Source organism: Pipistrellus hanaki (genome assembly GCF_964339955.1).
Source record: "Pipistrellus hanaki genome assembly, chromosome: X".
Lineage (NCBI taxonomy): Eukaryota > Metazoa > Chordata > Mammalia > Chiroptera > Vespertilionidae > Pipistrellus > Pipistrellus hanaki.
Window position 1 is genome coordinate 39,430,291 of NC_140524.1, and position 16,688 is coordinate 39,446,978.

The following is a 16,688-nucleotide window of genomic DNA, read 5'->3' on the forward strand; positions in this document are numbered from 1 at the left end:
ATAAGGGAGACACAGCTAATTAAAGATCATGTTTACTAATCTAGCACTATAATTCCAGTCTTAGGACTTCCCAAGGTGCTAGAAGGAGGAAGGGAATTGGTGAGGGTGTTGGGAAAGTAAGCACAGTTCTTACCTTGTGGCCCCATTTGTGATTCAAGCAAAGGCTGAAACTGGACAGAAGACAGAAACTTTGGTTCAGATGTAAAAAGACCCTGGAGAAGAGTAGAGTCAGGATTTCCTGGAGCCAGTGCTGGAGCTGGCCTCATGAACTAGGAGATTTCTTCTTGGCATCCATGTCTTTTTTAATTTCTTCAAGTTTTTAGCCAGGTTTAACATGACATAATTTTGAGCCAGATACATTAAAATCAGGTTGCCAAAAGTAAATCCAACCAAGAACTGGAACATGATGTCAGTGAAGATAGCGCAAAGGGCCCCTTTGAAATATTCTTGAGTATGCTGATTGCTAAATGAAATGGAGAGGTCAAAGGAAATGAAATAAAATTATACAGTGATTTCCAAAACGATTCAGCACCATACCTTTCAAGCATTCACAGTTCATTTATTCCTTAGGAAATCTGGAAACTAAAATTCAGGATATGGATTGTATATATTACAACTGGGAATATTTACTGTGCTCTTGGAAACTTGGTATGGATGCCAACTTTGATACCAATTACTACTTGTTTTACTGGTAAGTATTTTTATAATAAGAATTTCATATTAGGAAAATATCAATTAAAGTTAATCCATAGTATGAGTAAGTATATTTTTACTTAAATCATTATATTTTTTAGTGCTGTATTTATGAAGTGTTTTTTTACAATTATTTAGGTTTTATTTATTTTTTAAATATTTTTATTAATTTCAGAGAAGAAGGGAGAGGGAGAAAGAGATAGAAACATCACTGATGAGAGATAATCATTAATCAGCTGCCTCCTGCATGCTCTCAACCTGGGCATGTGTCCCCCAGCCCCTCCCTGCCCAGACTGGTAATCAAACCCTAGGTTTATAGGTCAATATTCGACCACTGAGCCATACCAGCTGGGCTGGTTGGGGTTTTAAATGGGAGTAAGTAGGTTTACGCTGTGGCTTCTGGAAGGTACTCTATGGGTGATATAAGGAATGCAATCACTGTTTCTATACTAGATTAAATTTTGTATTCTTGAGATAGATGGGAGTTATAATCTAAACAAATTGACATGTTTTTGAAAAAGCAAGTACCTATTAAGACTGGATTTTTTTTTCTGACTTTCTCATCTTTGGTAACCATCCCTGAGATTTGACTTAGAGCCAGCTTGAATCTTCTATCTCCTTCATTCCTTAGTTATTTCATGATAACACTGATCATATCCTGAAACTCCTTTGCAAGGTCATATATCTGTCCTTTACTTTCTGTCTCTTTGTAAGAACACTACTTTAGGCTCACCTCATCCCAAATCTGCATGATTGCCATAGCACCCCAAATGATGGTCCCTCTGCTGCCAACCTCTCCCTTCCCATTCATTCTGCACCTTGTAGCCAAATTTATCTTCCTATACTGCAATATGCATATGCCACTCTTTTATTCCAATGGCTACTCATTGCCTCCAGTATAAAATCTAAACTGCTATTCAAGTCTCTTCCTCACTGTATCACTGCCTTTCCAGCATCTCTTTCTACTATCACCACTGTGAATGTTCCTTTCCATTTAGAGTAGACCCATCTACTACACATGCTCTTTTTTTAAGAAAAAAAAATATTATTGAAAGTATTACATATGTCTCCTTTTATCTCCCATTGACCCCTTAATAACCTGCCCCCAATTTTCCCCCTCCCATCCCAGGCCTCCACTACAGGTTATGTATTAATATATCTGTATACAAGTTCTTTGGTCAATCTCCTCCCAAACAATCACCATCCCCTAATGTTATGTTCCTTTATATCTTATGTGCATTGCTATCTGGAATGACCTCTGGCTCTCTCGTTTACAAACTTTTAAAAAAAATCTTTATTGTTGAATTTTTTAAAAATATATTTTTATTGATTTCAGAGAAGAAGGGAGAGGGAGAGATAGAAACATCAATGATAAGAGAGAATCATGATTGGCTGCCTCCTGCATGCCCCTCACTAGGGATCAAACCTGCAACCCAGGCATATGCCCTCACTGGGAATCGAACCCTGGCCTGGAATTGAACTGTGACCTCCTGGTTCATAGGTTGACACTCAACCACTGAGCCACACTGACCAGGCTCTGGCTTTTCTGATGTTAATCTCTCTCTCTCTCTCTCTCTCTCTCTCTCTCTCTCTCTCTCTCTCTCATCCTCACCTGAGGATATTTTTCTTATTGATTTTTAGGGAGAGTGGAAGAGAAAAGGAAAGAGAGAAACATTGGTGTTAGAGAAACATATCAATTGGTTGTCTCCTTCATGTGTCCTGACCAGGACCCTGGCCAGGAAGGAGTCTGCAACCACGTACATGCCCTTTACAGGAATCAAACCAGGGACCCTTTGGTCTACAGGTTAATGTTCTATCCACTGAACCAAACTGGCTAGGACCTGAGGTTTATCTCTTGATATGTATGTATTATATCCTCAGAGAATTTTCATTTACTTTATTAAAAACTAGAGGCCCGGTGCACAAAATTCTTGAAGGGGGGAAGAGGGCCCCTCAGCTCAGCCTGAACCTTCTCCAATTCAGGACCCTTTGAGGGATGTCCAACTATCAGTTTAGGCCTGATCTTTGCTGGATCAGCCCTAAACTAGCAGTCAGACATGCCTCTTGCAATCCAGGACTGCTGGCTCCCTACTGCTTGCCTGCCTGCCAGTCTGATCACCCCTAACCACTCCACCAGCATGCCTGATACCTCTAACTTCCCCCTTGCCTGCCTGATCACCCCTAACCACCTCTGCCTGCCTGCTTGATCACCCCTAACCACCTCTGCCTGCCTGCCTGATCACCCCTAACCACCTCTGCCTGCCTGCCTGATTGTCCTAAATGCTTTCCCCTGCCAATCAGATCCTCCTAGCTGCCTCTGCCTCAGCCCCACCACTGTGGCTTTGTCCAGAAGAATGTCCGGAAGATAGTCCAAAAGATGCCTGGTCTAATTAGCATATTATTCTTTTATTGGTATAGATAACAATATTTTGTAAATCTTTCTTCAAATGTACAATATAAAAAAGGAAGTATCATTTAGCATAAGTTTTGCTGCAAATCACAAAATTTCATCCCTTTTTATTGCTGAGTAATATTTATATATATCACATCTTTATCCATTCATCTATTGATAGACACCTAGGTTGCTACCAAAGCTTGTCTATTGCAAATAATGCTTCAATGAACATAGGGTGCAGACATCTTTTCAAATTAGTGTTTTATTTTCTTTGTATAAATATCCAGAAGTGCAAATTGGTGAGTCATATGGTAGTTATAGTTTTAATTTTTTTTGAGGAACCTCCATAATGTTTTACACACTGTTTGCACCAACTTACAATTTCACCAATAGTACATAAAGGTTGCCAGAAGAGAAGAGGCTTGGAGAATGGTGAAAAAAAGTGAAGGGGAAAAAGAGGTACAAACTTCCAGCTATAAAATAAATAAGCCACAGAAATGTAGTGTACTATACAGAGAATATAGTCAATAATTGTAATAACTTTGCATGGTGACAGACGGTTATTAGACTTATTGTGATTATCATTTTGTAAGGTATACAAATGTTGAATTTATGATGTATATCTGAAACTAAGATAATATTATAATCCAACTATAATAATAAAAAAGTATAATCCAGAATTATATAAATTTCTGGTTTTCTTAATAGAAATCTTACTCTTTGATTCACAAATCCTGTTGGTAAATCAACATAAACTTGCCTTTTCTTTGATGTTTTGTGAAGGTTCCCATCAGATTGTAAGCTCCATGAAATCATGGGCTATGTCTGCTTTCCTTACTGTGGAATCCTTAGCATTTATCATAGGATCTGATACATAGTTGGTACTCAACAAACATTGCATGTTAAGTGATTTTTAATTCACTTAGTAACTCAAGATAATTGAAAATTGGACACCACAATATCAGAAGATATCAGTAAAACAATTCTTACAAAACTTCCCTTTACAGGTATGATGGCTTGGACCATGCATTACAGTGTTCTGATTACATTGAGGATAATGGAAAAAATATTGGATGCAGGTTTCCCTATTTGGAGGAACCAGACTATAAAAATTTCTACATCTGTGTTAATGGATCATCAAAATCACAGCTTATCAGACCCAGCTATTTCATTTTTCAGCTTCAAAATATAGGTGATGTAAACAAACAACTTCAAAATGTTTCTAGTTTGAGCCATTTACAACCACTTGGAAGAGAAGAGATAGACATAGAGAGATATAGATGGAGATAAAGTTGATAGAGATAGAGATTTAAAGATAGATACCTACTAAAATGCAAAGCCAGAAAAATGAGGGCCAACAAAGCAATCAAGGAAACTCTTATTAAATATAAAAGTATGGAAGATAAGTGATTGAATGATGGATAAAGTGTCATTTTTATTTAGAACTCACAATCTACTACCCAGCTTCAAAGGGTTGGTCTGCTATACAGTATTATTGTCTAGTGTTAGTGATGGAGTAATTATGGAATTACTTAGTTCCAGATCTCAATAAGCATATATTTGGATATTTTCTGAGTCTGGGTTCTTATATCTAACAGTTACAACAATGACAGCTTCTAGAGTCAGCCACACTGTGGTCTGAATCTTGGATTTACCACTTTTTAGCTATATGACCTTGGGCAAGATACTTTTAACTTCTATTTAATTTTCTCATCAGTAAAATTAGGATAATAAAGGACTACCTCATAGATTTATTGTGAAATATGAATGAATTTATGATATAACATCTCTGGTTCAGTGACTGAGACATCATAAACTCTAAATAAATTAGCTATGTTTGTGTTGTTTCTATGATTGTAGAAGTTGTTTCTAATGGCGCTGTAGGGGATAAAAATTTTTCCTCTACCATTCTAGGTTCTTTAATTGGTGTTATAATTAAATTGATATAAGACAGATTTACATGGAAAGAAACAAATTTAATTATATATGTATGAGAACCTCACAAAGATATGAGAGGCCCAAAGACAATAAGGCAATTGAGGCTTATATGCTGTCCTGAGCTAAGAAGAAGGGGTTAAGGGTCTGGGGCTTCAAAGGGAAGGAAAACAATTCACAGGAAGATGGGAAGAGTAAAGGTTTGGCAAATAAATGTTTGCAATGCCATACAGAGACAGTGGGACATGGAAAGGATTTAGAACAAATAATCCTTGCCAGCTTCCCCCAGCTCACCACACCTGGTCACTACAATGAGTTGGGGGTGGAGCCAATGCAAATGAACAAAAATATGGAGATACATAATCCCAAGACAAAGGAGTTCATGCTCTTGGCAGCCTTGGCTCTCTGGCTTTCTTGGATCTTCTGGCTTTGCTCCTACCCATGCTCCCTCCATAGCCATGTGGTTTTGCAGACCCCATATGCAAGGGACTGATATACTGTAGTTCAGAACACAAACTAACCCAGCCTGATGCTGGGTTAGACTGTGTAAATATAGAATGGAAACTCTGAGCAAAGCTTTAATTCTAGCCCTGCTAAAGGCACAGCTGGACCCTTTCTTTGGCAGGATAGAAGGAAATGGGACCTTGGAAACTCAGGGATTTAACTCCACACAAATAAATTCCACTCATTTGACTATGTGAGTCTCAGGAAATTCTTTTTCTTGTGACATTGCAAAAAAACCATATAGCCCTGGCAACAGGTGGGGACAGGGAGAGCTCCCCTCAATAGCTGGTTTATTTGCTTTAATAAGTGCTACTACTAAACTTTAGTAACCTCCATGTTGAAATGGTTTCCTTTTGCTTTTCAGTTAAACCTTTGCCACCAGACTATCTTAATATTATTGTGGAGAAGTCAGAGGATATTAACCTGGATTGGAACATACCTAAGGGACCCATTCCAGCAAACTGTTTCATTTATGAAATTAAGTTCACAGAAGATGATACTACTTGGATGGTATGAACATTATATTTATTTTGGAGAATCATAAATTTAGCCTTTTAAATAAAATAGCAAATATGAAACCAATCAATTGATAGCCACATGATGAATAGAATGTGATGTTTATATTATTTTAATTTCCAAAAATTCAAATCATCCAGTGGACAAAAGAAAGACTTTTGCTATCTGAAAGTATAATCAATCATACCAATTTCAAAGCTACATAAGACCTTAGATATAATCCAGTCACTTATTTTCAATAATGTGTCAATAAATTAAAGTTGCCAAGTACATGAAAAAGTTGGATTATGAAGAGATCTCAGGAAGAAATAAAGAAAGAAAGAAAGAAAGAAAGAAAGAAAGAAAGAAAGAAAGAAAGAAAGAAAGAAAGAAAATAAACATAAGAATCTCTTCTTGAGGAATACCCATAAGGTCAAAATTAGAGTTTAATTGTGCTTCCTGAGAATTGCTTGTATCAAGGAAGAGAGACTAACTGGGGAAGTAGGCAATGTTTGAAGACTGATTACCCTCCAGCATCAACAATATGTTGATGATGCCTTTAGCCCCATATTGTTATATGTTAATTTTATTCATTGGTTTCCAATTTAGAGGATGGTAGAGATTAGGTGAGGCATTAGTTCTAATCAATTTATTTAATAAACATGAGAAAAATGGAGTTGAATTGATTTACAAGTCCCAAGGAAGTGAATTGTTTTACAGTCAAATTACACAGCTAGAACTAAAATCTAGATCTTATTCCCAGTCCACTTTAACCAGAGAAAAAGTTACAATAAAAGCAAAGCTGTTATTTTTTATGAGAAACACTCTTCAGCTCTTTGAAATGTAAAATTAAAGTAATTGCTTCAGTAATTTTTTTTTCCCTTTGAGATCATCCACCTTGTGTTCTCATGTCTGCAAGGGTAGTTTCATGCCAAACCCTGAGCACTGCTACACAGGTCTTATAGCAGTTAACTAAAATAAGAATAAAGCAGGGTGTGGTGGTGGTGGTGGGGAGTTTCATGTGTATAAATTTTTTAGTTTCCATAGAAACAACATTCACATGATGGCTGTCTTTTTCTAATTCTGTGTATGCAGCATTTTCCAGTTCATGGAATCTGGGAAAATTGACAACAATCCAAATACTGGGTGTTATAAACACCAAAGCTACCCCAGAAATTTTGTCCTGTCACACATGCCCTTTACTGCATGTGTTCCATTATCTTATATAATAAAAGGGTAATATACAAATAAACTGAACTGCTGAATGACCAGTCATGATGCACACTGACCACCAAGGGGCAGACTCTCAACACAGGAGCTGCCCCTCTGGTGTTCAGTGCGCTCCCACAGGGGGAGCACAGCTCAGCCAGAAGCCAGGCTCACAGCAGGCGAGCACAGTGGTGGTGGCTGTGAGAGCCTCTCCCACCTCCCCAGAAGTGCTCCTTGATGGCTTAGGCCTGCTCCCTGCCATCACTCAGACATCCCCCAAGGGTAAGGTGACCAGATTTTAACATTGGTAAAGCGGGACACCATTGACTGGGGGAGGGGGTGGGGGTTGGTTCTTGATTAAAAATGTGGTCTATATGGAGCAACAAAAATTTTCATAGAATACAAAAATAGTATTGTCATTTTTTAAAAAATTTCAACATAAGTACAATTTACAGATATAATAAATTAAAAATTATGTATAGTATTATTTTATTCTTTGGCATATTTCTCATTTGAGTGAAAATTTCTTTTAGTAGATTGCTGTCATTGTTTAAAAGGTCATGAAATTTTTCACAAGAATTTGTTAAATTATATTTCACACATAAAATGGCTTTCAAAGTCTCAACACTTAATTGTAACGTAAGCTGTGTCACTTTCAAGGCTGGGTCTAGACTTTTTGCCGCCACAATAAAATATAAATAATATGAGTTCTGTCTGCTAAATTCAAGAAAATTTATGTATTTATGAAATAAATAAATTACTTACCTAAATTATCTGAATAGCTGATTTGTAATGACATCACTTGTTTAACTAGCTTACTAACACGCAGGACAATGTGTATCGTCTGAGAGACAGTTACAAAATGTTTTCATCATTGCGAACTTTGATAAGCAGTTCTCGATAATCAATTCTCAATAATTGTTATTATTAAAGTTTAACATTATAAAATTAACAAAAATAATCTAAAACTCGTATTCTGGCTAAATAGCCACAAGGCCGCCAAAAACCGCATATTCCCTTCCCGTTCTCCCGCCGTTCCCTAGCTTGTCATACATTCTTTCCAAAAATTGGGACTTTTTTAAAACGCTGCGGGACGTGGGACAAATTGTTAGAAATCGGGACTGTCCCGCCAAAAGCGGACATCTAGTCACCTTACCCAAGGGCTCCTAGACTGTGAGAGGGCATCCCACCCATGAGTGTATGAATTTCATGCACCAGGCCTCTAGTTACTATAGAAAAAATGTAAAATATAAATAAGGAAGGGAAAAGAAGAAAAAAAAAGGAACCCGCCTTACAGAGATAATCCTGTTAGGATTTTGGTATATATACATTTGTAATCATTTGATTCATATATCTTATGTAACAAAACCCACTTTGAAATTTACAAAATAAATGAGATTGTTGTAGCTGCAATTAGATCAAATAATGCCATCTTATTTTTTCCTTGGCTTTTAGTCTACCACATTTGAAAATGAAATGTATTTCACAAGAACATCAAATGAAAGCCAAGAAATATGCTTTTTGGTGAGAAGCAAAATTAATGTTTATTGCGCAGATGATGGAATCTGGAGTGAATGGAGTGAAATAGAATGCTGGAGAGGTATGAGATAAAAGAACAGCAACTAAATAATGAGAAATTTGCTAGTAAAATTAATTTTCTTTCAGTGTATTTTGTAATTATGGAAATCAAAAGGCCTATAATATAGCCTATAATCAGAGAAGATAAATTAGAAAGCACCTCAATGGAACATAGATTAATGGGAAATCTAATATTCAGTTTTAAATAGGAATAATTTAACTAGTTTAATTAAGTGCCTTGTTATATTTCTATTAACAAAAATTTTGTGTTTCTGATGGTCAGTAAAGAGAACATACTAGTTCTTTTTTTGAGGAACCTATATTAAAAATATATTTCTATGCTTTCAATTTTTAAGAGAACAGAAATCTTAAAATAAAGATATATCAGCATATACTTGTTTTTGAGTGTCTAGTACTGTGTCTAATGAATATTTTTCTAATTAATATGAAATCATTAATAAAATACATATTCCATTCCCTTCCAACATTGATTTAAAGTGACATGATAAAATATATATTGAAATAGAAATATAAACTAAAAAGGCCTTGAGAATGAGACAAAATATAATAAATTGTGCCATGCCAGCACAGCCAAGGGTTTGGCGAGCTGAACAGGGGCAATGAAGGATGGAGAAATGATAGACAAAGAGAAAAAGCTGGGTCTAGGTGGATCTTTTGTGCCTGGCTGAGGCCACAGAACAGATCCAAACTGCAAAGCTGAGGCTTTATTTATAATCAGGGACAAACAAGGTAATCTACAATGTTGTTGTAAGTTTCACTTGTTTTGGCAGCACTTGCTGCCCCTCCCACAGCCCATTAGCTACCCAGGAAAGATCTAGGGAGCAATTACAAGGTCAAGCATAATTATGCTTAGAGGACTGTGCCCTCCAAGCTGGGACTTGTTTGTAACTTTGCCAGCAGGTCAGTCTGAGGCTTAACCTTATAACTGCTTCCTACAATGAATTAACTAACATTGCTCTTTCAGGTATATAGGTATATAAATATATATACAGGAAATATATATACAAATATAGATACAGATACTGGCATTTCTATCTATCCTTCATCTCCTTTCATGCTGTTTCATTATATTAAAACTAGAGGCGCAGTGCATGAAATGTGTGCATGTTGGGGGGGAGGTGTCCCTCCTGGCCTGCACCCTCTCCAATCTGGGACCCCTTGGGGGTTGTCTGACTACCGGTTTAGGCCTGATCTAGCAGTTGGACATCACTCTCACAATCCAGGACTGCTGGCTCCTAACCACTAGCCTGCCTGGCTGCCTGATTTCCCCCAACCACTCCCTTACTGAACTGATTGACACCTAACTGCTCCCCTGTTGGCCTGATCATCCCAAACTGCCCTCCTCTGCAGGCCTGGCCCCCCCAAACTGCCCTCCCCTGCTGGCCTAGTTCCCCTTAACTGCCCTCCCCTGATGGCTTGGTTGCCCGTAACTGCCCTCCCCTACTGGCATGATGGCCCCCAACTGCTGGTCTGATCTCTCCCCCAACTGCCCTCCCTTGATGGCCTGATCTTGCCCCCAGCTGCCCTCCTCTGATGGCCTGATGACCCCCAACTGCCCTCCTCTGCTATCCTGGTAGCCCTTAATTGCCCTCCCCCACAGTCCTGCCCCCCCCCCAACTGCCCTCCCCTGGTTGCCCCCAACTTCCTTCCCCTGCTGGCCTGATCTCACCCCCAACTGCCCTCCTCCACAGTCTGTCCTCCCCTATTGTCCTCCCCTGCAGTCCTGGTCACCACCAACTGTCCTCTCTGATAGCCTGGTTATTCCCAACTACCCTCCCCTGCAAGCCTGGTTGCCCCCAACTTCCCTCCTCTGCTAGCCTGTTCACCCACAACTGCCTTCCCCTGCTAGTTGTTCACCCACAACTGCCCTCCCCTTGCCAGCCAGATCACCCATAACTGCACTCCCCTTCCAGCCATCTTGTGGTGAGCATCTTGTGGTGGCCATCTTGTGATGACATCACAGCAGCCATCTTGTGATAACGTTGTGAGACATCACCTGGGATTTTATTATATAGGATTCTTGTTTGACTACTTATATTTATATCTATTAATATACTGCTAACATTGTTCTCTTTGACTTATCAAATATTTATTAAGCACACTTTTTAGGCATAAGAGATACAGCAATTAAAAAACAACCCCTGTCCTCATGAAATATATATTTTATTCCCAAGTTGAGTAGAGATAAGCAACAAGGAAGCCAAATATATCATATAATCAGTAAGGGCTATGAAGAAAAAATAAACAGATGGAGAACTCAATTAACCAAGAGATCATATGAAATCAGAACGAGCACCTACTGGTTCTACTTTTTTTTTTTTTTTTTAAATCACTGCTATAAAAAATCTGGCCTCCATGGGAATGGCATTGAGAAAGTCGTGTCTTAAATATCTTGTTATTTGTCAATTCATAGTTTATAGTGAGTTTTTAGCCAGATCCTCAAAATATACACCTTTTTCTGTATTTTACATGTAGTCTTAACCATGATATTGATGACTGAGATTTCTTTTTCCCTGATGGGTTTCTCTTGGTAAATTCTTAATAACTTTGGGTTAAGAGTCAACAATTTCCTAATATGCATGTGGTCTTAGTTCTTTTTTTTTTAATTTCTTTATTGATTAAGGTATCACATATTTGTCCTCATCCCTCCACTCCCATCCCAAACCTTTCCCCACGTATGCCCCCACAGCCTGTTGTCCATGATCACTGGTTAGGCTTATATGCATGCATACAAGTCCTTTGGTTGATCTCTCCCCTTTACCCTCCCCCTCCTCTACCTTCCCTCTGAGGTTTGACAGTCTGATCGATGCTTCCCTGTCTCCAGGTCTGTTTTTTTCATCAGCTCATGTTATTTATTATTTCCCCTAAATGAGTGAGATCATATGATACAAGAAATACACTTATAAGAACCAAAAATGAGATAAGCAATAATGGTTATGCTGAGAGGCAAACAAATCAGTCTGTAGTGAGTTTCTGGGCCAACAGTTCTTTTGAGTTCCAATTTAAATGTCAAACAGTTCCTTATGCGTACATGTCAGCCATGATGTACCCATGGTGTGGGGAAGTGGGTTTTTGATATCTAAATCCAGCCTAGCACCAGGAATGCTCAGGGCCTACTCATGAAGGCAAATAATCTTTTTCACTAATATTTATAGGGTAAAATAAGATTGTTGTTAGGGTATTAAAATTGACAGTAAAATAGTAGTCAAGTTTTCAGAGTAATTTAAATTAGCTAATTGAAATAAGCAAATATTCTAGAAAAATTGATTGTACTGGACAAAAAGCTGTTCCTAAAGTGTTAACAAAAATTTTTATTTTGGTAGTTTATCTCATGGTAAAATTGGTCTTAGTTCTTTAGGCTATTTTTTATTATTATTATTGATTTCAGAGAGGAAAGGTGAGGGAGAGAGAGATAGAAACATCAATGATGAGAGATAATCATTGACCAGCTGCCTTCTGCATTCCCCCTACTAGGGGGATTGAGCTTGCAACCCGGGCATGTGCCCTTGACCAGAATCAAACCTGGGACCTTTCCATCCACAGCAGATGCTCTATCCATTGAAACAAACTAACTAGGGCTTAAAGCTATTTAAAAAACAAACAAACAAACAAACAAACAAAAACAAGTTTGTATTGATTTCAGAAAGGAAGGGGGAGATAGAAACATGGATGATGAGAGAGAATCATTGATTGGCTGCCTCCTGCATGCCCCTTACTGGCGATGGAGTCCACAACCCAGGTATGTGCCCTGACCAGGAGTCAAACTGTCACTTCCTGGTTCATAGGTTGAAGCTCAACCACTTAGCCATGCTGGCTGCGCTTGGATTGATTCTATAGAGAGAGAAAGCAACTGGAACTTCACAAAAGAAGCCTACTTTTCCACTCTTTTTTGCATGCCAAAAACTTACATTATTAGTCATTTCTCTGGATTATATCCTTGCAAATCTTAACTGAACTGACCATATGAATTTAACTTAGTACAAAATAAGATCCTAAGTGAATAAGACAAAGAGAAAGATAAGGTTGGGGTAGGTAGGTTTAAGTGCAGGTAAGGCCTAGGTTTCATGCTCTCTAGTAGTACTACAAAACAAGTGAGAGATACTAGTTTTGAAGGACAGGCTTTGTCTTTTTGTTTGTTTTTAAACATGTTTTATTTATTACAGAAAGGAAGGAAGAGGTAGAGAGAGATAGAAACATCAATGATGAGAGAATCATTGATCAACTGCCTCCTGCATGCTCCCTACTGGGGATTGAGTCCACAACCTGGACATGTGACCTCCTGGTTTATAGGTCGATGCTCAACCACTGAGCTGCATCAGATAGGTTACTTTTTAAGGCTGTCTAGTTACTGCTTATTTTTTTTTTTTTGCTATGTAGAAGAACCAATAAAAGTTCATCCCTAAAAGAGAAAAAACATATCTCTTTAGTCACTGAAATGTGAGACAACTTTAAAATCATGCCCTTTAAAGACTAGATCTATTATTGGACTTTTATTGAAGACCAGCTCTTGCTCACTATAGCATTATATGATATAAACATTTGACTTATTAAGAGTAAAGAGATACATAAGATATGTTTATCTTATCACTACCAAAAGATAGATATAGAGACAGTAAAGCCACAAGCAGATTGTCAAATTACAGCGGGGAGGGGAGGAGGATCTGGGGGAGATAATAGATCAACCGAAGGACTTGTATACATGCATATAAGTACAACCAATGGACATAAAACTCTGGGGAGGGAGGGGATATGTGGGAGGGAGGGAGCGGGGCAAAAAAAAATCATTAAAATATGTAAAAATAAAAAAAAATTAAAAAAAAGAAAAATTTACAAGGTCGTTTTTTAAACAAAACATATTAGAAAATAAGAATTGGGCTTTGGGGAACTATTTTTCCAAGTGAAATGTAGAGATGTCACAGCCCAGTAAGGTAGTTGTCCTATATAAAAAGTGCATAAATGAAAGTAATGCTTTACCTAACAGAACTGTGGTATGTATGCAATGGCAAAGATGCAGCAGTTTCTGAGTTAGAACTCAGCTCTTCATCATTTACTAGATTATTGTAATTTTTTTTTCAAAATAACTCTAAACATCTAACCCTTCCCCCTTTTCGTGTGATTTTTTCCACCCAGGTTTCCAGCAGGATGAAATCTTAGCTTTCTTGATACCATTTGCTTTTATCTTACTTTTAATTTTGATAATAACTTATATGCTTATGAATAAGCAAAAAGCTTTACAGAGAATGGTAAGTTGTATAACATTATAATGCCCACTATGGGACAGTAGATAACAAAAATATGTCCTGCATTTACGACTGATGGCCCTGCATTTTATGATTTTGCCTGCACACTCTGAGTGTACAATTGATATATGGATTATGAGAATGTCTTCAGAAAATATAACAATTTAAAAATTAACCTTAAAAAGCTACATTTTGAGGTGGATTTACTTTTTCTGAAATAAAAGAATAATGCTTTATAACACAATATACTATTTACCTTTAGATTAGGGAAAATACAAGGAAAGAGTTACTGGAGAAAAGAAAGGATAAAGTGACTTATAATGGACATTCTCTGAAATATAGTACCATAGACAAAGGATCACAGAAATTCAAAACCAGGGTGCCAGAGCTCATTTTGTAGTTGATGGAGATAAAATTCATACAAAAATATAACCTGTATTATGAGCTGATTTTAGATTATTGCTATTTGAGTTGTACAGATAATGTAATAGAATTTCAGAAAGTGAGTCACTGTGGGTTAGAGGGATTTCAGGAAGAATGATGACTTGGAGGAAAATATCTCAAAGTCAAGTCTTTTAAAGATAAAGAGAGCTGTGAATGTGTATGAAAGGTTTCACTTTATTTCTCTGCTGAATGCTTTTTATTTTGCATATTCCTGTGATTTATTAAGTCAAATAGTTTGTGTTATTAATGACTATTTGTTGATAATGAAGCTCTCTTTTAATTTCAGATTTTACAGAAAAAACAAGAAGTTTTTTCTCGTCAAGAGACACTCTGTTGACTCAGTCGTTTCGTCTTATGGCCAAATGTTAACTATGAGTCTTATTGAACTGAATTTTCTCTACAAGTGTTGAATAAATTTGATTATAAAGGCATTGTTGTATTTAAGTATTTAGAGCACTCAAAACTTCAACATTTTCCAGATTCTATTCACATGTGGGTTTTTCCTTATTAATCCATGGTGAGAGTGCTGCACATTCAAAAGTCAAGGGATGGGTCAGATTCTATTCATTGATGTATTAAATGATAGTAGTAGAAATATGCTACCTGGTGTTAACCTCAGTTCAGCAACCTCAGTTCTTGAGTTCTGGCTAAGAGAATAAATAATTCAGAGCTAAGACTCAAATTATTTAGAGTATCACAAGAGTAGTAGAAGGGCCTTTGGTGCTTAAGAGAATGAGGGAGAGAGATATGAACTTTGGGCATGCCTCATAAAAGAGAGAAAGTGCCCGTGTCCTGGGGAAAGTTGGGGGTGAGGAACCACAGGGTATGCTCCATAGTGAGAACCATGCTGGTCCTTCATCCTGAGGGCTTTTATTTGAGGTCTCAGTGGAGGATTTCAATAGAATATTCATCAGCTTTCTCAAGTCTTTGTCTCCACTGATTGGTTGGCACTAGGGGAGTGGCTCATTAGTCAATGAAGCTGGTCCTGATGTCAGTCAAAGCATCCTTTCACCTTGTTTTGCTTCTTTACTGGGCCTGGGGCTGAAACAGAGCTGAGGCCTAGCTGTCATCTCCGGTGGTTAATGCTTAAGGGAGTGGTTGCCCATTGCTAGGCACCCAGGCTCTCCACCTTGGTGACCCTCTTCACCTGGCCTATCTTTCCTACCCTGCTCATGCCTATATAACTGCCTACGGCATTAATAAAATAATGTGATGTTGCAATTTGCATTAAGCCATAGAGATAGTGTTCAGTCTTGAAAGGTGAGAGTCTAATTTAAAAAAAAATTGCAGTTGAAATGAAAGTGTTCATGAATAAGGTTGTTTGCCTTTATAAACAAACTATAGAGGATTCATCAGAAGAAGCTTTAAATACATTCACAGTTTAAAGTAGTATGCTTCACATTTAATGAAATAAGTGAGAGGAATGCAAGCATAAAAGACTGGAAATAATAAAATGACTAGATATCATGTTTGAAAAATTCAAATGTCACAAACTACACAATAAAAGTTTGAGAGTAAAACGTGAAAAAATGAATTGGAACGTACTGAATTCCTGGGTTCTTGTCTCAATGGTTTCGAAGAATGAAGCCACAAAGAAAGTGATAGGTGAAAAGTACAGAAACTTTATTGTAAGCAGACAATACCTCTAAAACCTAATTCTAAATTCTAGGCCTAAAACTCTGTCCCTCCTGGATGGATAGAGAGAACCCTGAGAAGGGTGACCATTGCTTTCTTTGTCTTGAGGCATTAAATAGGCTGCGGTTCTTTGTTGGGTGGGGGGGGACAATGGGGGCCTGGAGGGGTGTGGGGGGATAGAGGGGTTGAGGGGAGTTTGTCTCTTTTCCAAGTCCATCTCCATCACAGAAAAGGAAAAACAGTGAGGTTCCTGAATGGAGGAGCTGGGGATTAAGAAATTAAAGAAAGAGACCAGAGGCAAAAATAGATTCATCAAGCTGAGAGCTAGGTGGGCGCCATTCTCTCTCTGATGGAGAGGTAGCAGGAACCCTACCTGAGCCACACAGCCGGTTTATTTTTACATCCCAAAATACCAAGAAATAACACCAAAATTCAGGATCAAAGGAGCTTATTTGCATTCTTAACTAGACCCTAGCATTACTGGATTTACATATCTATACCTGCCCCTGCTGACACCTGGACAAAGGTAAGTCAGAAAC

At 37.8% G+C, this 16,688-nt stretch overlaps 1 protein-coding gene and 1 long non-coding RNA gene across 4 annotated transcripts in view; one reads left to right on the top strand and one right to left on the bottom strand.

The window, feature by feature from the left end:
* The window catches only part of IL13RA2 (interleukin 13 receptor subunit alpha 2), a 110,754-nt gene extending 95,810 nt beyond the window's left edge, over positions 1–14,944 (top strand). For all 3 annotated transcript variants that reach the window (XM_084870293.1, XM_084870292.1, XM_084870294.1), the window contains 6 exons: positions 571–691; positions 4,096–4,280; positions 5,892–6,037; positions 8,687–8,831; positions 13,961–14,073; positions 14,801–14,944. In XM_084870293.1, coding sequence (XP_084726419.1) covers positions 571–691; positions 4,096–4,280; positions 5,892–6,037; positions 8,687–8,831; positions 13,961–14,073; positions 14,801–14,851 — 761 coding nt within the window. In that variant the 3' untranslated portion in view covers positions 14,852–14,944. The remainder of the gene's footprint in view (positions 1–570; positions 692–4,095; positions 4,281–5,891; positions 6,038–8,686; positions 8,832–13,960; positions 14,074–14,800) is intronic.
* LOC311615093 overlaps positions 1–16,688 on the bottom strand; it is a 629,078-nt gene that overhangs the window by 145,992 nt on the left and 466,398 nt on the right. The gene's annotated exons all lie outside the window — the stretch shown is intronic.